The sequence below is a fragment of the Myodes glareolus genome, chromosome 11, assembly GCF_982192425.1.
Source record: "Myodes glareolus chromosome 11, mMyoGla1.1, whole genome shotgun sequence".
NCBI lineage: Eukaryota > Metazoa > Chordata > Mammalia > Rodentia > Cricetidae > Myodes > Myodes glareolus.
In genome coordinates this window covers 25,282,503-25,304,873 of record NC_142036.1, presented here as the reverse complement: position 1 = coordinate 25,304,873, position 22,371 = coordinate 25,282,503, and the positions used below count along the sequence as shown (strand labels likewise).

The window sequence follows — 22,371 nt, the reverse complement described above, 5'->3', positions numbered from 1 at the left end:
TGAAAGACGGGTGTTCTGACTGATGAACAGACTATGGGGAAGGTTAGGTAACATGGCCAAGCAGCATAGCTGATGGTGGGTGCAGCTAGGATTCTGGTTCTGGGATCTACCTATACTTGCAATGTAACACTAAGCCAAGACTAAAGGTTCTGTCCCTGACTACAATTAAAAACAATTCACTGCCATGACGAATATATGTGACCAAAACTTTTCTCATAAAGGAAAAGCTGACAAAGGCCAACAAAATTCTATCACTGATGTAAAATAGTTATTTACAGTGAATATTAGCATTTTAGCCAATATTCTTTAAGCTCAAACCCTTAAAATGTCATCAACCTAGGAATAGGAGGAACAGAAAAACACAGATTTAGGATTACTGAGAAAACATTTAAAACCAAATGTTCTTGGGCATTCTTTATTGTAAAGAACAAAACAGTTGAGTGTCATAAGAGTTCTACTAATTTGGCTTATATCTTTAATATATAGATGTTAAATGCATAGAAGACACATTAGCAATTTCAGTTTGATTTACCTTAATAATATTTTGCAGCTTGCAGATTTCAATTTGATCAGAGCTTTGTGTTCCCTGCACCTTAGTTTAGAAAGAAAAAATTACAAAACAGTTACACTGATTTTTTTCTGTAAAACAAAAAGTCACAAACTAACTTTATTAAAAGGTTATTGTTTTATAAAACAAGAACATTTCCCAGACATATTCTGATAAAGAATGCCATATACTTTACAAAGTCTTTAGTCTATTAGTACATAGTAAATAAAAGACATCATAGTCAAGAACTTTTCAACTAGTTGAGATAATAGTTTTACAAAATAAAGCTAATATGGAAAAAAGAATATTTTATTAACTAGCCAAAATATAAGTATGAGGATAACTGAATAGCTTCCTAAGATAATCAAAAGTTACCCAATATCAATGCCAGCACAAGTTTTATTAAAATGATTTTATGCCTGGCATAGTGGTGCATGCCTTTAATTCCAAAACTTGGGAGGCAAGAGGCAGGCAGATTTTTGTGAGTTCAATGCCAACCTGGTCTACATAGTGAGTTTCAGAACAGCGAGAGCTACGTATTGTTTGAAAAACAAAAAAACAATAAATAAATAAATAAATATGATTTTATACAGGACTGTGGATGTAGTTTCGTTAGTAAAGTGATTTAGGAGTCCCTGAGACAAAACCTATAATGCTAGCCCTTAGATCCAGGAGGATCAGAAGTTCAAGATCATCCTTGACTACACAGACGTTTGAGACCAGCCTGAGTGACATAAGATTCTGTCTCAAATAAACTAAAGACAAAATGACTTTACCCATAAGGTCTCTATCTTAATACAGAATAATTTTTGTTTGACTAAAAAACTTTAGATTCCTTTCAATGTTATATACTGTCAGAGCTAGAGAGATGGCTTAATGGTTAAGAATATATGCTGTTCTTCCAGGATTTGCATCCAATTCCCAGCATCCATGTCAGACAACCCAGAACTGCCTGTAAACTTGAGCTCCAGGTGATATGATGTCTCTGGCCTTCATAGGTATCTGCACTCACATGCACATATCTATGCACATGCACACACACACACACACACACATACACCCTATCTACACACACACAATTAAATTTTTAAATTTTATGCACTGTTCATAATCTTTAAATTTTTTAATTGATATCTAGTAATTCTGCATACTTATGAGATATACCGTGGTGTTTCAATTTATGTACATACTATGCTGTAGCACAAATAATAAAAACCCAGAGACAGATATTGGGGTTCAACCTGAAGATCAGAAAAGCAAAGCAGCCAACCACTAACGAGGTCTTACCTTTGTGAAATCTTCAAACTGAAAGAGAGCGAGTTGCTGCTTCATCCAGTCCTATATTCCTCTTTAGTGCTGGGATTAAAGGCGTGCACCACCACTGCCTAGCCTCTATGGCTGACTAGTGTGGCTACTGGGATTAAAGTGTGTGCCACCACTGTCTGGACTCTATGGCTGACTAGTGTGGTTGTTTTGCATTGTGAACTGCTACGTGGGTGCTGGGAATCAAACCTGGGTCCTCTAGAAAGAAAAACAATCAGTGCTCGTAAGCACTGAGCCATTTCTCCAGCCCAATATAATAACATATTTTTAATACTAATAATCAAAATTTCATTTTACATGTCATTAAAACTTAGAAAACCTCAGACAAAATCTTAACGCAATTTCAAAAACAATGTCTTAAACTCTGTGCTTTCATCACCAAAGACTCTAGCATGATGTTTCACTTTTATTTTTAGGTTTGGAGTCTGGTTTATAACTTTTTTTTTTCAAAAGTGACTTTATTGCTTTAATTTTTAAAAATCCACATATCACAAAGAAAAGAAAACTGAGACAAAAAGAGGTAACTTGATCAAAATCCCTTAGAAAGCCGAATACTGCACAGAAAACAAATATACCTTTTCTACTTTTGTAGTCGAGAATTTCTGGTACCAGATGCTCTGCCTAAACATTTTTATGAACTCATAGTTTCACAAATTCATCCAAATTTTACCAACCTGAGCAATATGTTTCCAGTGTCCAAGTTCAGATTCAAGTCGTGAAACTTCATTTGATAATCTGTTTATTTCTTGTTGTGATGAAATCATATCACCAAAGTCCATGTCGTCTTCACGGAAAGCTGGCACATGAGGACTGACGCCATAACTGAATGAAGGTGATGCAGAAGCTGCTGGTACCGTGCCCGATCCTGAATGTACAGACTGGGCAGCCGACTGCAGTCTGCGTAATTCATCCTGTAGTGCAATCTGTCTTGCTTTAAGGTGGCTGACTTCTTCCTATGTATTTACAATCCACGTTAGAGAACTTATATTTAACATTGCTTATTGGCCTTTTTCTAGATTCATGTGTGGAAAGGCATGAAGATCCAATAATAGCAATTAAGTGAATCCAGATATTCCACCATACCCTAACCACAAGATTGTTATTTGAAATCTTGAAATTTGAAAGACAAACATAATTCCCATAAAGTTAGGATAATGTTCAAATAGTATGAAGATTAGAATTTCACTCATATGTTAACTAAAGAAATGAATTTCTCAGTGGAACATTAAGTTTGCTATCATCAAAATACAGGTAATTTCTCAGAGCTCTGTTTATCATTATCAGACATGAAGGAAAACAAAAGCTGTGCAATTTATACATTCAAAAGTTTCCTTGGAACTCTCCTGCTAGTAAAGCCTTAGGTAATTTAGGTAATCCAGAGAATGGCTCGATGTAGGCCCAAAAGGTCCATGAAACAGGGGTAACTTTGCACTATTCTGCACAACAGGACTGAAAATATCCTTTGATTTATTAACAACCTTTCTAGAAAAGATAACACAGTCAGACTACGATTATCAGCCCATGAATCTTAGAAAAAAAATGCATTAAAAGAGGCCCTCGCTTTAACTAGCCAAGAAGAGCTAATGAAGACCTGATCCTATTTAGAGAGAGAACAGTATAAAACTCCTGAATTTTTAAGCCGAGTTCTAGCTAAAGGCTGCCAATAGCAAGCTAAGTGTGGTGGCACATATCTATAACCTCAGAAGTCAGGGGCTGAGGCAGGAGGTACTGCTGCAAATCTGAGTACACCCAGGGCTACACAGGGTAAGTACTGGAGCAGACAGTGCTACCTCACAAGACTATATCAAAAAATGAAAGAAAGAAAGAAAGGAAGGAAGGAAGGAAGGAAGGAAGGAAGGAAGGAAGGAAGGAAGGAAGGAAGGAAGGAAGGAGAAAAATACTAAAGCAACACACACACACACACACAAAAAAAAAAAACCAAAAAACCTTCCACCACCACCCAAAAAAAGTTAATGATGTAGCTCAGTTCGTAGAGTTGCTTTTCCTAGTAAGCATCAAGTTTGGATTGATCCCCAGCAGTAAATAAAATGGGGCATAGTAGCACATGTTGCAATCCCTACACTCTGGGAGACTGCAACACTGCACTCTGAGGAGGCTCAGAGCAAGTTTGAGGACAGACTGGACTATATGAGATCCTCTCTTAAAAATAATTTTAAGAAGAGAGCTAGAATATAGCTTAGTTGAGAAATGCTTGAGCACGTGCAAGGTGCTGGATTCAATCCTCAGGACTGAAAAGAAAGATAGGCATATAACCGTAATTTGAACTTGCATCTCTACTTTTTGTATCTTTTTTATTCTTGCAGTAATTTATTTTAATATAAAATTATCAACTATAAGATTAGGAACTTTAGCTCTGTTTACTTTTATCTTAAAAAAGTGTATTTTTTTAATTCTACTTTAACATATCACCAGAAGAACTAGAAACCAATTCATCTAAATTTTTGTTGTATTTTAGTTTTGTTTTGTGGTGCTGGGAACTGAACCCAGGGTCACCCACGCAAGACAAGTACTCTGCTCAACTACTGAGCTACAGTCCCAGTCCTCGTTCAAATTCCAAATCCCAGAGATGATTGTGGTAGAAATGAATAGTTAACAAACTAAAGAGTATCCAAACGATCTGGATAATAAAATAAGAACTATGTATGTATTAAACACAAAAAAATTTACAACAGAAATCAGGGTAACATTGGTTAAATTATATAATATCCTACATATTATCAATTATTAAGACTTCAAAGAAAAAATAAAATGCTAAAACAATCATTTTAATCAAACTAAAAGAAAATAGAAATATTAGTAAAAAAATTAAATTGAAAAACATTTAATGTATTTTTATGAGGAAAATCAAGTACATGCCAATACAAAAAATATTAACATGTACAGTCAAAATGTATTTTTACAAAATGTCATTAACAAAAATCATACTGACTTTAAAGTCAACTTAAAAAAATATCTAGCATATGCAGGGTCCTGGGTTCACTAATAAGCACTGCAAAACAATTTAAATAAACAATTTTAAAAACCTAAGAAAACATACATTAAATTATATTTCATAAATATCAGAAATTATAAGCAACAAATAATTACATAAAAGACTTTTTTAGAAGCTAGAATTTACTCTTCCCGAAAGTGAGCTTATGAAATAAAATAGGAATTTCCCCAATTTTATTAAATTTGGTATTTTTAACACTTTCATGACTATAAAACAGTCATGCAGTAAGAATGAAGGAATGAGGATGAGCTCTTGCCTCTTTCTGCTGCAGCTGAGTACGGTAACTCGCAGACTGCTGCTTTATCTGCAGTTCTGATGCTTCGTGCTTTTCCTCTAGATCAGTGTAAAGCTTTTTAAGTCTTTCATTCTAGAAGCAAAGAGAAAAAAGATTTCAAGTCAAGCATGTTAGCAATCATTACAAGCATGCATCATAAAAAATTACACAAAAATGACATAAAATATCAAAGATCTTAGACTGAATTCTGGCCTTTAATATACACCTTTAAATTAAAATCCTAATTTTAGCCCTATTTTATCTTCAACAAACTCAAAAGTTGGCAAAGTCCCCAAAATATCTATCAGTTTTAAAGAAACAGGAGAAGCAGAGGTAAGGCTAGGGAGGTGACCAGTTGGTGAAGAAAGTGACAGCTATGGCAGCTCAGTATCATCTGGTCCTGAGCACATGGTGCTGTTGTACAGAACCCAAATTTGGTTCCCAGTGCGAAGAACATTAAACATTAGGGCCTTTTTTCTTTCTACCAAACACTATAAAACTTATGTTTATGACAAGGAATTCAAAGACTTTTATGTAGATGTTTTAACGCCATACACAACCAGTAAAACCTTGCTTTACACAAAGGCCCTGCTGTGAGTTAAGTGACTTTCTTTCATTTCCTTTGAGACTAATCTTGAAAGACTGTAAGGTCAGACCCCAGGCCATAGAGAAGAGACTCAGTCACCAGCTATTAGAATAAAAACCAAGTTCACGTCCTATCCAGATGTGCTCACTCTTCTGAGCACACCCTCTTGATCAAGAATAAAGTTGTGCTTCTTCAGGTCACTTCAGTTGAGGGCAATCTCGGTGGTGCAGGCCTTTCAAGCCAGCACTTGTGAGGCAAAGGCAGGTGGATCTCTGCAAGTCTGGGACCAGTCTGGTCTACATAGTACATTCCAGGACAGTGGGGACTACATGGAAAGACTATGTCTCAAGATAAAAAGGACACTTTAATTGTAGTGGTCTCTTTCTTTATGATCCTGAACTTAAGTCTAACACCAGTACCCATATCAGGCAACTCACAACCAACCACCTGTAACCCTAGCTCCAGGAGAGGCTAACAGCACTGGCTTTCTCAGACACTGGCACGAACACGCACATAAATGCATAAATTAAAAATAATAAATGTTTCTTAAAATAAGTGGGGGCTGAGGAGATGGCTCTTCCAGAAGATTCAGCCTCAATTCCCAGCATCCATATGGAGACTCACAACTAACAGCTTGAGGGAGATATAGAGCCCTCTTCTGGCCTCCAAGGGCACTGCACACATGTGGTACACAGACATATTCAGAAAACTACATACACCACAAAATAAGCAATATAATATTATGTGGCTGGGTACAATGCATGTCTTTAATCCCAGGACTCAAGAACAATGGCAGGCAGATCTTTGTGAGCTGGAGACCAGCCTGGTCTACAGTACAGTCCCTGGCTAGCCAAGGCTCAATAAGACACTATCTCTAAGTCCTTGTCATGGCATGGTGGTGAGGGTGGTGGTAATGTGATCCCAGTAAGGGGAAGGCAGAACAGGACCTTGCTGTCCAGACAGCCAAGCCTAACCTGTAAAGCTCAGGTTCCAGTGAGAGACAGTGTCTCAAAAACAAGAGGTCTGGTGTTGGAGAGATGGCAGCTAATAGCACTGATTGTTCTTCCAGAGGATATGGGTTCAATTCCCAACATCCTCACAACTGTCTCTAACACTAATTCCAGAGGATCTAACACCTTCTTCTAGCCTTCCTGGGCACTGCATGCAAATGATGCTCAGACACAAATACATACTAAATGCCCATATACACTTTGGGAAAAAAAATCAAACAAAAATACAAAGTGGGTGGCTCCTCAAGAATCACATCCGAAGTTGACTGCTGGCCTCCACATGCACATAAATATTCACAAAAGAAAAGAGAAGAAGGAAGGAAGAAGTAACAATCAAAAGTCTAAATAGAGGGCAGTTGAACTCTATAATCAATAATTACAAGATAATTAGGTTCCTGCTTATACATGAGTTAGTAAGCAGCCAGATAAATCCAAAGAACATTGCCTATTTTGTGTTTGTTTTGAGACAAGGTTTTACTGTCTCATCCTGACTGGTCTGAATCCCAACCAAAGTGATCTTCTGCTTTAATGTTCTGAGTATAGTTGGGATCACAGGCATGTACCATCAATCACACCCAGCTCTCCATGCTTTCAAAGCCATAAAATGGGAGGCTGGAAATGGCTCAGCATTTAAAAGCATTGGTGGTTCTTCCTTTCAGATGATCCAGGTTTGATTCCCAGCACCAACATGGTAGTTCAGAACCATCTATAACTCCGGTCCAGGGATCTGATACCACCTTCTTTTCTCCACAGGCACTGTACCCATGTGGTACACAGACATGTGTAAGCAAAATACTCACACACACACACACACACACGAAAACTGGAGTATTTATAAACTATTAAAATGTCTGGTAAAGTCAGAAGTGGTAGTGCAAACCTTTAATTCCAGCACTGGAAGGCAGAGACAGGCATATCTCTGTGAGTTCAAGGCCCATCTAATCTATAACAAGTCTGAGAATGGCCAAGGATACAAAGAAAGACCCTGTCTCAAAAAAACAAGAGAGAGAGAGAAAGAGAGAGAGAGAGAGAGAGAGAGAACCCAAAAAACTAAAAAACAAAAACAAAAAAGTTCTTCACTGTCATTTTATTCACACTTCTGAAAAATGATAGCATAAAAAGGTTAAAAGAGTCTACTAGATACAAATAATGAATGCACTAACCATTTCTTTGGCAAAAAGAGGGAAAGGTAGCTAAGGTGAATTCGTACGGTTTGCAATTAAAGACTCCTAACTAGGACTTAGAATAAGCTAGCCAGTGACACAGCAAGACCCTGTCTCCAAAAAACAGGAAAAAAAAAAAAAACGAACAAGCAACAACAAACAGAACAAAGCTAGGGAGGTGGATCAGTGGGTACAACGCTTGCTGCCTAAGTGTGAGGACCAGAGCTCAGAACACCAGGACATACATGTGAAGCCAGACACATCCTTAATCCCACTATTCTTACTTTTAGTTGTAAGGTGGATTCAGGAAAATCTGTGAAAGCTTGTGGCCAGGTAGCCTGGCATATGAAACAGCAAACCACAAGAGACCCTGTCTCAAGGTGAAAGACCAGGACTAACAAACTAAGGCCCTCCATTCCCCATTTGTTGTGGCACACACACAATCTGACCCCCACACACAAAACAATGAAGGAAAAAACCAAAAGGAATCCTAAGGAATTCAATCAACTACTCACAGGCAAATCTAATTTCCCCTGGAAACACACTGCCTCTCTTCTAGACTAACACTTGCTGCCTTATTCTTGGGCATCAGTGAGTATTGAACAAGAGATCACAAGATGCTAGAGCAAGACCAAAGCAAAAGCACAACACAGGCACATGTAGGCATATACATGTGTGGCAAGAACCAGTTTTATTTACAGTACCAATTCAAAAAAGCCCTTGTCTTCCTCTGGTATTTGAGTAGCATCAAATGAGGAAGTGGGTTACAGGGGGTGAATGTGTTTCCCCAAATAAATACTTCTAAACTCTAGAACCATGCTTACCATAGGTGATATGGTCATAAGGAGGATTAAAGGGACTGAAATCTACAGAAGGACAGAAAACTTCTATTTCCTTTTCAGACTCAGCACAAAGCAGACATTATTCAAGTAGATTAGTCTTTACTTTCCCCCAAAATACTAGAAAATTCCCTTAGGTTACACCATCACGCATCCTCTGCTGCTAACACTTTTGGGTGGAGTCTGTACCAGTGAAGGGCTCCCCAGGGATTTTCTAGCTCAGTCTTACTAAGAACTCATGAGTCGCTACCACACTTGTGTTCCTTATCAAGTGACTGTGCTACGGTCTAAAGTGCCACCAGAATGCCATCTTCTACAGGCTCAGTGCTAACATCCCTCTCTCGTAAGTCCCTCCTCTACTTTCAAATTCCATACCTTACCCTGATATCCTAGACCAGAGTTCAACAAGGTATCTAGACTCAGTGTTCTCTTTTTATAGACTTAGAATTGAGGGGATCATCCTTACCACAGTCCTCTAAGAACATCTCTCGCTACAACACTGATTTTTGATGTTCTTTTCTTTTTTTTATAAAGATTTATTTATTTATTATATATACAGTGTTCTGGTTGTATATCTGCCTGCAGGCCAGAAGAGGGCACCAGATCTTATTACGAATGGTTGTGAGCCACCATGTGGTTGCTGAGAACTGAACTCAGGAGCTCTGAAGAGCAGCCAGTGCTCTTGACTGCTGAGCCAGTTCTCCAGTCCCTCTTTTGCTGTTCTCATCCTAAGGCTAAACTGTTGAGCTCCCACTCTTAAATCCTTTTAATTTCTTTAGGGCTTCCCTCTGAACTTTTTCAAGCTTTTCTCATTCCTATTAAGTATAATATAATGTCCAGAATTAGACAGAACTACACATTGACTCATAAGGAACAAAACAGTAAAATTAGCTTATTATTCCTATATTTTCAACTTCATTGCTCCAAATATTACACTATTATTCTAATGTTAGGAAATGTAAAACTCTAGATTAAACAGAACTCCATTTTTTATATTAGATTTAAATGCACCACTAACTGATGTGGGATTCCCCTCTGTATGCTGTGAATATGTTTTATTACTACTGGTTAATAAAGAAGCTGCTTGGGGCCTATGGCAGGGTAGAATAGAGCAAGGCAGAAATTTCAAGTAGAGATAGAAGAGAAAAGTCGGTGGAATCAGAGGGACACCATGTAGTCTCAGGAGACAGACACCCACCGGAACCTTAGCGGTAAACCACAAGCCTCGTGGTAAAATACAGAGCAATAGAAATGGGTTAATTTAAGATGTAAAAGTTAGTGAGAAATATGCTTAAGCTACTGGCCAAACAGTATTGTGATGAATACAGTTTCTGTGTGATTATTTTGGGTCTGGGCAGCCAGGAAATGAACAAGCAATGTCCACCTACAACTAGCTAGGTGTGATGGTTCAGGCCTTGTGATGGTTTAAATACAGATATTCTCCCCCATATGCTCATATATTTGAATGCTTAGTCACCAGGTAGTGGAACTATCTCAAAAGGATTAGGAGGTATGGCCTTGTTGTAGGAACTATGTCATTGGGTATAGGATTTGAGGTTTCAAAAACCCACACTGGGTTGTATATCTCTCTTTCTCCATGTCTGTAGATCAGGATGTTGCTCTCAATTACTTCTCCAGCACCATGCAGGCTATGCCTGCTACCATGCTCCCCACCATGATGATGATAATGGACTAAGCCTCTGAAACTGCAAGATAAATCCCAAATAAATTCTTTCCTTCATAAGAGGAAATATCTTGGCCACGATATCTTTGCATAGTAATAGAACATTGACTAAGATAGACCTGTTAGCCCAACATTCATGAGGCTAAGGTAAGATCATCAGTTCAAGGACAGCCTGGCTACACAGGAAACCTTAGCTTGAAAAGCAAAGCAAACAAAATAACAGACAATAAGTACAAACAAATGTACCACTACAATGTAGCACACTGCTGGATAATGTCAATGATAAACTTTTACCGCAACTACATTTAGTAGTTCCTACTTTCAATAGCTACAAGTGGAAATGAGACTAAAAAGAACAACTGTGGCAAATACAAACATTCTTTACTCCGAGGAGATCTGTAAAAGACAAGACAAAACCCTGACAACAGGAAAGGCTGAAAGACCAGGCAGTACATTTATAAATTCTGAAAGTTTCAGTAACTTTCAAGGCTTTAAAAGAGAAAAGCCTAAAGTTTGACAGCTATCTTTAATTGTCCTTACCTCTGATCTTAAGACTGAATGAGTAGCTTCATTTTCCTCTCTCCCGGAACTGGAGAAATCCACTACAAAACAAACAGTATAAACTGAGTGTTTAATGAACACCATATGAAGTAATAAACAGTTGTTTTTTGGCAGTTGGACTGGTGCTAAGGGACAGTCCTAGGCCTAGTACACGTCAGTCGTGTGCCCACCACTGGGCTGTATCTCCAACCCCGAAGAGGCATCTTAAAGGAAATGCATTTCACTGAGATTAAAGGCATGAGCCACCACCACACTGCAAAAGAGAAGTTTATTTAAAACTTCAAATGTTAGCTGAACTGTGGTGGCACAAACCTTGAGTCCCAGTACTTGGGAGACAGAGGCAGGCAGATCTATGTGAAGTTAAGGCCAGCCTGGTTTACAAAGTGAGTTCCAGGACAGCCAGGGCTGTTACACAGAGAAACCCTGTCTGAAAAAACCAAATAAGTAAATAGATAAACTTCTCTATAATTTTACATGAAACTTACTCAACTGGAGCTTTTGTGTACTTTTATATCTTAGGCCTAAGACTATAAAATAATTAGTGACCTATAATTAAAACACAAATATATTCTGAGAATACTTAGAGTAAAGCAAACATAATTTATTAAAAATAGTGATGAAGGGCCAAAAAGATGTCTCAATGGATAAACATGCTTGTTCCCAAGCCTAATCCCTTGAGCCGATCCTTAAGTCTACATAAAAAGCCAGATGGGGTACCAGAAATCTGTAATCCAACATTCCTGTGTCAAGACAGGGGAGAAAGAAAGAAAGAGGGGAGAAATCACAGAAGCCCACTTATACAGTACAAGGGCAGAAACAAGAGACCCTGATTCAAAAACAAGATGGATGGAGAATTATTCCTAAAAAGTTATCCTCTGACCTCTGTACACACCAGGGCATGTATGTGCACATATGTACTCTTTTCCCCTCTCCCCTCCCTCCTCCCTCTGTGTGTGGGTCTCTCACCTATGCTCATGCACACATACACAATAAATCTTAAAAACAAAACAAAACAGGAATGAACTCATTCTGACTTATTCTCACTTGAAAGTAGTCAAAGGATGCTGACAGAAGTTTCTGCCCTCCCTGTCCTGTAGCTGTTCAGTCCCAAAGAAACACTCCGAAGCTTACATTAATTATAAACTGGTTGGCCTATTAGCTCAGGCTTCTTACTAACTAACTCTTACATCGTACATTAGCCCATTATAGTCTATGTTAGGCACATGGCTTGGTACCTTTTATCAGTGAGGCAGTCTCATCTTGCTTCCTCTGTGTCTGGGTGACGACTGCAGACTCAGCCTTTCCTCTTCCCAGAATTCTCCTGTTCTGGTCACCCCACCTATACTTCCTGCCTGGCTACTGGCCAATCAGCATTTTATTAAACCAATATAAGTGACAAATCTTTACAGGGTACAAGACCATTGTCCCACAGCAATAGGACTGAGAGATATAGCTCAGTTGGTACAATATCTATCTGGCATATGTCAAGTCCTTACTAAATACTCAGTACCGAAGAATGAATGAATATGGGGTGGAGAGGAGGTATGTATCCGTAATCCCAAAACTTTAAGAGTCTGTAGTAAAAGGTTTTGAGATGGAGGCCAGCCTGCACTATAGAGCAAAATCCTGTTTCAAACAAATAAGTGGATAAAAATTAAAATAAATAAATTAGTAAACACAGAAAGGGGTCAACAATGTCAAAATGGCAGCACTAATTCTGCTGGAAATTGTTACCTACTCAGTTACCATTTTTCCTGTAGCAACTAGTGTTTTCTCGTAACCATATTTGAACATTATAAACATAGGGCAGAAGGGGCTGGAGAGACGGCTCAGAGGCCAAGAGCAATGGCTGCTATTCCAGAGGACCTGGGTTCAATTCCCAATACCCACATGGCAGCTCACAACCATCTGTAACTCCAGTTCCAGGGGATCTAACATCTTTTTACCAAAGCACAAAAAAATAAAATCAAATAAATTACTTTTAAAAAAAACAGAAGATAGAGCTCTGTAGTAGAGTTATTTGCTTAGTCAAGGTCCTGAGCTTGAGCCTACAATAAAAAGTAAACAAAAGGCCCAGGCAAAATAGATGGCTCAAATTGAGACCACTTCCTTCTCTTCCAGAGGACCTGAGTTCTGTTCCCAATACTCACAACCACCTATGATTCCAATTCCAGGGGTCCAGTACCCTCTTCTGACCTCCAACATACATGTGGCATACACACACATACACAATAAATAAAAATTTTCATTTAGAAGAGCACTAACAACACTTTTTTAAAAACAAACTAAGCTCTGTGAGTTCGAGGCTAGCCTGGTCTACATAGTTTCAGAACAGCCAGGGCTACATAGAGAAACTGTCTTGAAAAACCAAAACCAAAACAAAACAAAACAAACTAAGCCTGGTGGTGGTGGCACACGCCTTTAATCCCAGCACTTAAGATGCAGAGGCAGATGATCTTTGAGACCAGCCAGATCTACAGAGTTCCAGGTCAGCCAGGGCTACAAGGAGAAACCCTGTCTTGAAAACAAGACAAAACAACAACAATAATAATAGACATTATAAACAAAACTTCCCAGAACTATCACTTACAAAAAAATAAATAAATAAAAAGCAAGTGGCATGCTTATGAATTGGAGTGACACGCTAGTGAAAGTCACCAAGCAGGATTGCTTTTAGACACAGACTAAAAAAAACACCTAATTGTTATTCTCAAGAGGACAAAGTAAGATCTAATTTGTTTAGGAAAGCAACTGCTAAAAGCAGCAATTGTACCAAAAAAGGATTTTAAAAGTTTCTGCAGACCACCTTAGCTACCCATGCAACTCACCCTCCCTCAACCAGCTTTATAAAAACTCCCCACCATTTCTCTGGGGATACAACCCAGGGTCTGGTGTGCTATGTTCCCAGCTCCAAGATCATGCCCATTGAGATGTTTCATGACAGGAAAACCAACAACAACAAATCCCTGGCCTTCTCACTTGTTTTCAGTGCTCGCTATTTGCTGGGCACAGTACTAGACAACACACATTCACAATTTCATTTAATTCTCTGACTTACAAATGATGTGCTTATTCTTTTTGAACAGATAAGGAAACTCCCTTTGGAAATGTATAAATGTGTGCCTGAGTGTGTGTGCATACTGTGCACATGTAGGAGCCCTTGGATGTCCTAAGGCAACTGAGATCCCCTGGAACTAGAGTTAAAAGTAGTTGTAAGATGACACACGAGTGCTGGAACCAAACTTGGGTCAAAAGCAGTTAAGTAACCTTAATCACCGAGTCATCTCTGCAGCCCCAGAAACTGCGTCAGAGATTAAGTATTTAATAATTTATCAAAGATCCCACAACTTATAATGTATGGAAAAAGAACTGAACCTATTGTGATCTAATTTAAAAGTTCGCTGTGCTTATCATACACAAGACCCTTGATTCCAATACCCAGTACCACTGAGAGATAAGAATTAATAAATAAAACCGAAAACACAGCTAAAAGTCCAAGCTCTTAACCTTGACTACAGAAAGTGATAAAAAAAAAAGCAACCTTCTAATAGTATAAATATGAATGGTTTTCAAAATATATTAAAGTGCTATTTGGGGGAGTTATTTTCTTGTTCATTTCTGACATAGGGCCGACACTAAATATCTGAATACCTTAATAAACTCGACTCCAAACTAATTTTTTTAAAAGTTTCAACAAATATCAATCAAATCCTATATAATATGAAGGGAAATTTTCTATTGAACAGCTACAAAGAATACACAAAGGAAGATGTTCTATACTTGTGGTGGTTTTAATGAGAATGGCCCCAAAGGCTCATACATTTGAATGTTCGGTTCCTAGGTGGAACTATCTGGGCAGGATTAGGAGGTGTGGCGTGGCTGGAGGTCTATGTCACTCCAGGCAGGCTTGGAGTCTTCAAAAGCCCATGCCATTCCCAGCTAGCTCTCCTCTTTCTGCCTTGTGCTTGTGGATCAGATGTAAGCTCTCAGCGACTGCTCCAGCACCATGGCTGCCTACCTGCTGCCATGCTCCCTGCCATAATGGCCGCAGACTCCACCCATCTGGAACCATGAGTCCTCAAGTTAAAAGCTTTCTTTTTATAAGTTGCCTTGGACATGGTGTTTTGTTACAGCAATAGAAAAGTAACTAAGATACCCCATATGACTAAAACTGAGACTATAAACCAGACATGGTGGTATACACCTGTAATCCTAGGCAGATGCAGGCAGATCTGTGAGTTCTGGGCCTGCCAAGTTTACAGAATCAAAAATAAAAAATAATAATAATAATAAACTAAAATTCAGACTGTATGAAGGCAGGAGAGATGCTATTTGAAATCAACCTTGGCCTATAATGGAAGTGCCAAGACAGCCTGGGCTACAAAATAAGATCTTATCTCAAAGATAAATAAATAAATAAAAATTATTAAAAAGTGGGGGTTTTGTGTTTTTGAGACTACAGGAAGCTCTCTGGTGAGAAAAACAAACTCTGTATCAGGTAGAGGGGCACCTATTGTCCAGCTTAAGGTCAAAGAAATACTGTTATTCCCTATCTGTAATACAGTGAAAATCTAGTCTTTCTCATAGCTATTAGCCTTTTCTGCCTTCAAAGTCCCATGACCTTTCACTGGACACATGAAGACCTTTCATTCTCACTGTACCAGTCATGAACCTTCCACTCAAGAGAAGCCCAAGCCATGAGCCTTCCTTCCAAACTCAAGGGAAGCCCAAGCCATGAGCCTTCCTTCCACTCAAGGGAAGCCTAAACCATGAGCCTTCCTTCCACTCAAAGAAGCCCAAGCCATGAGCCTTCCTTCCTTCAAGGAAGTCCAAGCAGTAAAATGGGGTTGGGCAGTGACCCAGTTTTCCTTCTAAATGTCAAGAACTTTTCCTATCAAAACATTTTACTGTTTCCAGCAAATACATATGGCTATTAAACTATGATAGAAAAAAATTGGGGAGTTCAGAGTATAATTCAGTAGAATGTACTTACAAGTCAGGAGACCCTGAGTTCAATCTCTAACCATCTTTTACTATCGATTAAACCAGAACAGTAAGCTGTTCATTTATAAAGAAATAAAACTGTCATATTGTGGTGGCACGCGGCTGTAACACCAGCAGTGAGAGGCTGAGGCAGGAAGACTGTCACCACTAGGCCAGCCTGAGATGCACAGCAAACACTGATTAGAACTTTAAAAAGTTTTTATTTTATGAATATGGCTGTTTTGTCTGCACATGTCTGTGCACCATTTGGGTATGGAGTGCCTGGTGAGTCCCTAAGAAGAATCGGATCTCTCCTGGAACTGAATGACGTTAAGAGACAGTTGGGAGATACTACTATCTAAAAAGTACTGAGAATCAAACCTGGGTCCTCTGGGCGAGCAGCCAGCAATCTTAACCTCTCTCTGGATTATCTACCCTTTCCCTTGACTAAAACTTTTAAAACCCCTACCTACTCAAAGCAATGTCAAGAACAGTAATAGTTAATTAACCTAATCACCAACTACAATTTAATTCTAGGTCACCATTCATTAGGAGAGCAAGATGATGACTTCAAAAATGACTGAAGGAGGCTGGCTAGATGAATCAGTGAGTACAGGCACTTGCCATGCCAGCCTAGAGAATTAAGTTGCATGCCCAGAACCCACCTAAAGGTGGAAAAAGAACAACTCCACAAAGTTGTCTTCTGACCTCTCCACACGGGCGCTGTGTCACAGACGCCCATACACACACACACACACACACACACACACACACACACACACTAATAATCATAACAATAATTTTTAAATAATTTAAGTTTGTGAAGTAGCTAAGAATACTCAAAAGGATGAAGTATAAAGTATTTCTCTGGTTCTGTCAAAAATATGAGAGAAATGTGCAATCCAACATAAAAATATATTTTTAGCTGCAATGCGTCTTCACCATGAGCAAAATTAGAAAATAGTTGAAGAGATAAACAGCCCTATTCACCTGACACCTTGCTAAAGATAGGACAGGGGTGACTTTATGTTTAGTTATGAGTATTGAAGAAAAAAATTAAGGAACAGGATCAAAATCAGATCCGCCCCCCAAAATAAGGGCGTAAGAAATAAGCATGGACCGCCCAATTAAGTCCCTATTCGGCTTAAAAGTAGCAGTTCCACTTTACTGAGCTATCCAGGGTTCTCAATGGGGCTGAGGACGGGGGCACCCAGAAGTCTCCACCAGTGGTCCAGCAGGCTGGAAAAGGAGGGCAAAGGAAAACGTGCGGGGCGACTCCTTAGCGACCCGTCCGCGGCTGCCGATGGATCAGCAAACAACCCAGAACCAAAAGAACTTTCTCAGGGTCCAGCCGAGCCCTCCCGCCTCGCTCCAGCTGTTACCTGGCACATCCTCCGTGCCCTCCATCAACATATCCTTCGTGAAGTTGGAAATCTGGTCAGTGAGGGACGCCAGGCTGCCCCCTACTTGACCCAGAGACTGGCCCAAGCCGGAGCCGAGGCCCCCGAACCAGGAGGACATCGCTGCGGGTGGAGAGCACGGTGTCCGCTGCAAATGTCCCTGGACGCCCGCGGCTGGTGTGGATCCAGATACCAGGACTCACAGGACGCGGCACTCCCACCACCGGCCGCGTCAAAGCCGAGGCCCGGCCGGGCGCCTCGCCAAGGGCTCGCCGCAGTGGGCGCCGAACGGGACCTCTGCCCCTTCCCACGACTTCCCACCCAACGGCTGGAGCACTCTTTGTCAACTTTAGTGACTTTCATCAGTTTCCTGGGACAGTCCTGCCAACTCAACGCCGGCCGCCACAACAGCGCCGGGAAAGTGGCAGCGACTGTTGAGATCCTGGGTGACGGGTGGCGTAAACGGCCGCTGTCTGACGCGTCCTAGGCGCGAAGGACTGTGGGATTGCGGAGGTCCGCTTGTGGGCGGGCAAGACCGGTAGTTTCTGCTTAACCAGCGGGAGGTGGAGACGGAAGAGGCGGTGGAAGCCTGGCGCTTTCCAACTGCACAACTGCGTTTGTTTGTAGGCGGAGGCAGCCCTTGGGGGACGCCTCCTTAGTCCTACCTACAGGAGCTATTGCAGGGCTGCGAGACAATTCGACAGGGTCCTCCCATCACACAGGGAAGCCCACCCACTTTACTCTTTTTTCCAGGCTTTGTGAGTCCGCTCCGTGCCAGAGCCTTGGAAACAGCTACAGAGCTGCAAAAGCAGGATGCAATTCAAGAGTCCAAGCAGAAAGCACGTTTTTATTTTATTTTGTTTTCAGTTTTTCGAGACAGGGTTTCTCTGTGTCGCCTTGTCTGTTCTGGAACTCTTAGATCCACCTGCCTCTGCCTGCCTCCCGAGTGCTGGGATTAAAGGCTTGTGCCACCAATGTCCAGCCCCGCCCCCATACCCTCCACCCCCGGACCCCCACCTCCCACCCCTGCCTGCCAGTTTCCTTGTACATAAAGGAACATTAGGAATATCCCCAGTATGTGGAATCTGATGATTCCTTACCGAATTATCTGTTCCTGGAATCTCACCAGATATCTATTTGAATGTCTTCAGGGGGTTTTGAAGCTTCGGTGTCCCAGAACAAGGAATTGGACAGGGTCATGTGGATAGTAGCAAGGAAGGCGAGAAAAGGCATCGAGAAAAAGCACAAACCAAAGAAAAGAAGCAAACCAGAACGTTGTCTGTAGTGGTGGGGTTGATGAGCTACATCTTCAACTCGATTTGATGGAGAATTTTTTGGTGCTGAGGATTAAGTCCGGAGACTTGTGCACACCGTGCATATAGGCTTAGCCACAGTCTCAACCTTTGTTTGAAACAGAAGCTCCTGTAACTCAGATGGGCTTCAAACTGACGACCTTTCCACTTCCACCTCCTGAGTACTGGAATTACATGTACCATCATGTACAACTTTGGGGGCAGATGGGGTTTGGGGTGTGTGTGTGTGTGTGTGTGTGTGTGTGTGTGTGTTTGGACCTCAATAGCTATGAAGCCAGGCCTGCAAGTCGCTCTGTAGACAAGGCTGGCCTCGAATTCACAGAGATCCACCTGCCTCTGCCTTCTGTGTGCTGGGATTAAAGTTAGGAGCCATCACCACTTGGCACAACATTGTTTAAATGTAGCGTGCATCACCCTCACATGACTAACACGTCTACTGTTATTCTGGGCACTGAGGATGGAGCAGGATAAGATGCATGGTCTGTGAGCTTATAAAGACTGTGTCTGAACAGGAAGGCACAACTAGACAAAACGTAGTGTTAGACAAGAGCTGACGACTGACGTTAGGGGGAAAGGAAACGGGAATGGGATGGTAAGTGGGGCACTGGTGAGGCAGAGGATGGTTAAGGCCTCAATGATAAGGGAATCTTGAGTAGAGACTCTAAATAAGTGAGATATACAGATACAGGAGGTCTAGACAGGAAGAGACAACTAAATACAAAGTTCTTTAGGCTGGATATCCTGGCCAGCTTTGAGAATTTATAAGACGAGACCGTCTTGAGCAGAATGGATTGGGAAGATTTGTAATCGAAGGCCTAGAAAGCATGAAGAAGGCAAGTCACAGGGACTGGAAGGCCATTAGCAGGACTCTGACTTACATTCTATGTACGATGACAAGTGACATGAACTCAGAACTTAGTTGGGTTCCTGAGTGATTGAAATGTTTAGCAACTGTAATTAAGCTCATATTTTCTGTAGGCTTAAATCCTCTGGAGCTCCATGTCGGTCGGAATACTGTCCAAGAATAGAACTGTATGAGAATTCTGAGTGTTTGTGGAAAAAAAAAAAAAACAAGCATCTTGTGACCTCCTTTTCTTCAAAAAACAGGGAATTTTTCTTGGAATGTGCTTTTGTGCCCCTCCCAGATGCAGCAGATACATACAAATAAGATACAAATGAAATACTTCAGATTATTCATTACAACTGGCTATTGTTTAGATGCCACTATGGGAAGAAGCTGGTTTGGGCACATAAGGGTTGCCCATCACCTCTGACTTGCCCTTGTGATTGTACACTTTACACATGTGACTCCTCTTGACCTTCAGAGTGTAAATTGTCTCATGCTCTGAATAAAATTAGCTATCACAGGGCTGGAGAGATGGCTCAGTAATTAAGAGCACTTGGTGTCTTCCAGAGGTCCTGAGTTCAATTCCCAGCAACCATATGGTGGCTCCCAATCCATAATGAGATCCAGTGCCGTCTTCTGGTCTGCAGACAGACATACAGGCAGAATGCTGTTTACATAATAAATAAACCTTTTAAAAATAAATAAATAAATAAATAAAATTGACTATTTATGAGGCTTTAGTCCACCTCATTTCTCGGCTCCATTCTCTCAGGACCCCCCACCTCGAGCGAGGTAAACACGTGTTCATAAATTCACACTGTGCTACAAAATTAATGTAATTAATGAAGAAAATGCACAGTAAACTTTTCCACCATTTATTAGCACAAATGTTACCCAAAATCAGTTGTTCTCAAACCTTCCTAATGCTGCAGTCCTTCAATATAGTTCCTCATTTGTGGTGACCCCACAACCATAAAATTATTTCATTCAAGCTAGGCGCACGCCTTTAATCACAGTACTCAGGAGGCAGAGGCAGGCAGATCTCTGTGAGTTGGAGACCAGCCTGGTCTACAGAGCAAGTTTCAGGACAGCCAGGGCTACACATAGAAACCTTGTCTTGAAAATATTTGATTACTAGCTCATATCTGTAATTTTGCTACTGTTATGAGTCATAACGTAAATGTATAGGATATCTGATATCAGACCCCCAAAGGGGGGTGTGACCCACATGTCGAGAAACACTGATCTACAACTTTCTTTGGGGTGATTTTTTTTCCATGTAATGCCCAAGTGCTTTAATGTATTACCTGATAAGTAGCATGATATGGTCTCTCGATGTAGTTCAAAAAGATGGAGGGAACACAAGACAAGAACTGTCAGAAACCAGGTTGGAGATGGCTCAGTTAAGCAAAGTGCATATTTCACAGACTTGACAACCTGAGTTTGATCACCAGAATCATATAAGGCATGGTAGCTCATGTATGTGCCACAACGCTGGGCAGAGACAGGAAGAATCACTGGGGCTTTTTGACCAGCCAGGCTAGCCTAATTGGTGACTTCTAGGTCAGTGAGAGACCCTGTCTCAAAGAAACGTACGGCTTTCCTGAGGGTGACACCCGAAGTTGTCTTCTGGCCTCCACACACACACATGCATACATGCACACACATACATTAAAAGAATTGTCAGAGCCGGGTGATGGTGGCGCACACTTTTAATCCCAGCACTCAGGAGGCAGAGGTAGGCAAATCTTTGTGAGTCTGAGGACAGTCTGGTCTACAGAGTGACTTCCAGTACAGCCAGGGCTACAAGAGAAACGCTGTCTTGAAAAACCAAAAAACAAAACAAAACAAAACCCTCACTTTGGCAGCACAGATACTAAAATTGGAACGATACAGAGAGGACGAGCACGGTCTCTGCACAAGGATGACACACAAATTCGTGAAGAATTCAAAAAAAAAAAATTGTAAGAGGCCAGGCATGGTCAGGTGATCTCTATGAGCCCCAGGCCAGCTTGGTCTGCATAGTAAGGTCAAAGCCAGCCAGAGTAACATGGGGAGACCCTGTCTCAAAAAATAAAATTGTAAGTAATGGGGAAAAAACAAAATGATAAGATATTGTCAGATATTAGTCATGATTGAAATTGGGTGGAGTACACAGCTGTTCACTGTACTAATTATATTTTTACACGTGTTTGAATGAATTTTTTTCTAGTAAGCTTAAAAATATACATTTGATAACATTTGACTTTAAAATGCTGTTCTGGTTTGTTTTTCTGTTGCTGTTAAAAAAACAAAACAAAACAAAAAACACCATAGCCAAAAACAAGTTGGAGAAGGAGAGAATTTATTTCATTTTACAACTCCTGAGTTACAATCCATCACTGAGGAAAGTCTCAGCAGGAACGCCCAGAATTTGCATAGTAGAGGCCCACCTGCCTAGGGATGGTCTCACCCACAGCGGCTGATCCTCCTGCATCAAATAAAATAAATAATAATAGTATCCACAGACATGTCCACAGGCCACTCTGATGGAGGCAATTCTTCAACTGAACCTCCCTCTTCCCAGGCAGTCAAGTTGACATCCAAAATAAATCATCACAGATATCTCTTCCCTTTCCTCCCAAAGACCCCAATAGTTAGCTTGAGTGTTTCTGATCCTCACAAATACCCCAATAGTTAGCCTGAGTGTTCCTGATTCTCACAGACACCCCAATAGTTAGCCTGAGTGTTCCTGATCACCATTCAGTAAGTTGCAAGACCAACACAGCACAATTAAACACATCAGAAAAGCTCCAAGCCTCAGTGGTTCCATACTATCAGCTGTGCCA

At 40.6% G+C, this 22,371-nt stretch overlaps 1 protein-coding gene and 1 non-coding gene across 4 annotated transcripts in view; one reads left to right on the top strand and one right to left on the bottom strand.

Moving 5' to 3' along the window:
• Window positions 1-17,867, bottom strand: part of Trip11 (thyroid hormone receptor interactor 11) — a 77,774-nt gene extending 59,907 nt beyond the window's left edge. Inside the window, exons 1-5 of one of the 3 annotated variants that reach the window (XM_048449465.3) lie at window positions 17,366-17,867; window positions 10,980-11,041; window positions 5,140-5,250; window positions 2,545-2,823; window positions 533-592 (exon numbers count right to left, since the gene is read on the bottom strand). In XM_048449465.3, coding sequence (XP_048305422.3) covers window positions 533-592; window positions 2,545-2,823; window positions 5,140-5,250; window positions 10,980-11,041; window positions 17,366-17,504 — 651 coding nt within the window. In that variant the 5' untranslated portion in view covers window positions 17,505-17,867. The remainder of the gene's footprint in view (window positions 1-532; window positions 593-2,544; window positions 2,824-5,139; window positions 5,251-10,979; window positions 11,042-17,365) is intronic. The other 2 variants (XM_087911565.1, XM_048449463.3) reach the window with 2 other exon arrangements.
• A 3,532-nt stretch (window positions 17,868-21,399) lies between these two features.
• LOC125410129 (U6 spliceosomal RNA) lies at window positions 21,400-21,502 on the top strand. Its single transcript, XR_007234990.1, has one exon. It is a non-coding gene; the product is annotated as a U6 spliceosomal RNA (small nuclear RNA).
• Window positions 21,503-22,371: the final 869 nt, after the last annotated feature.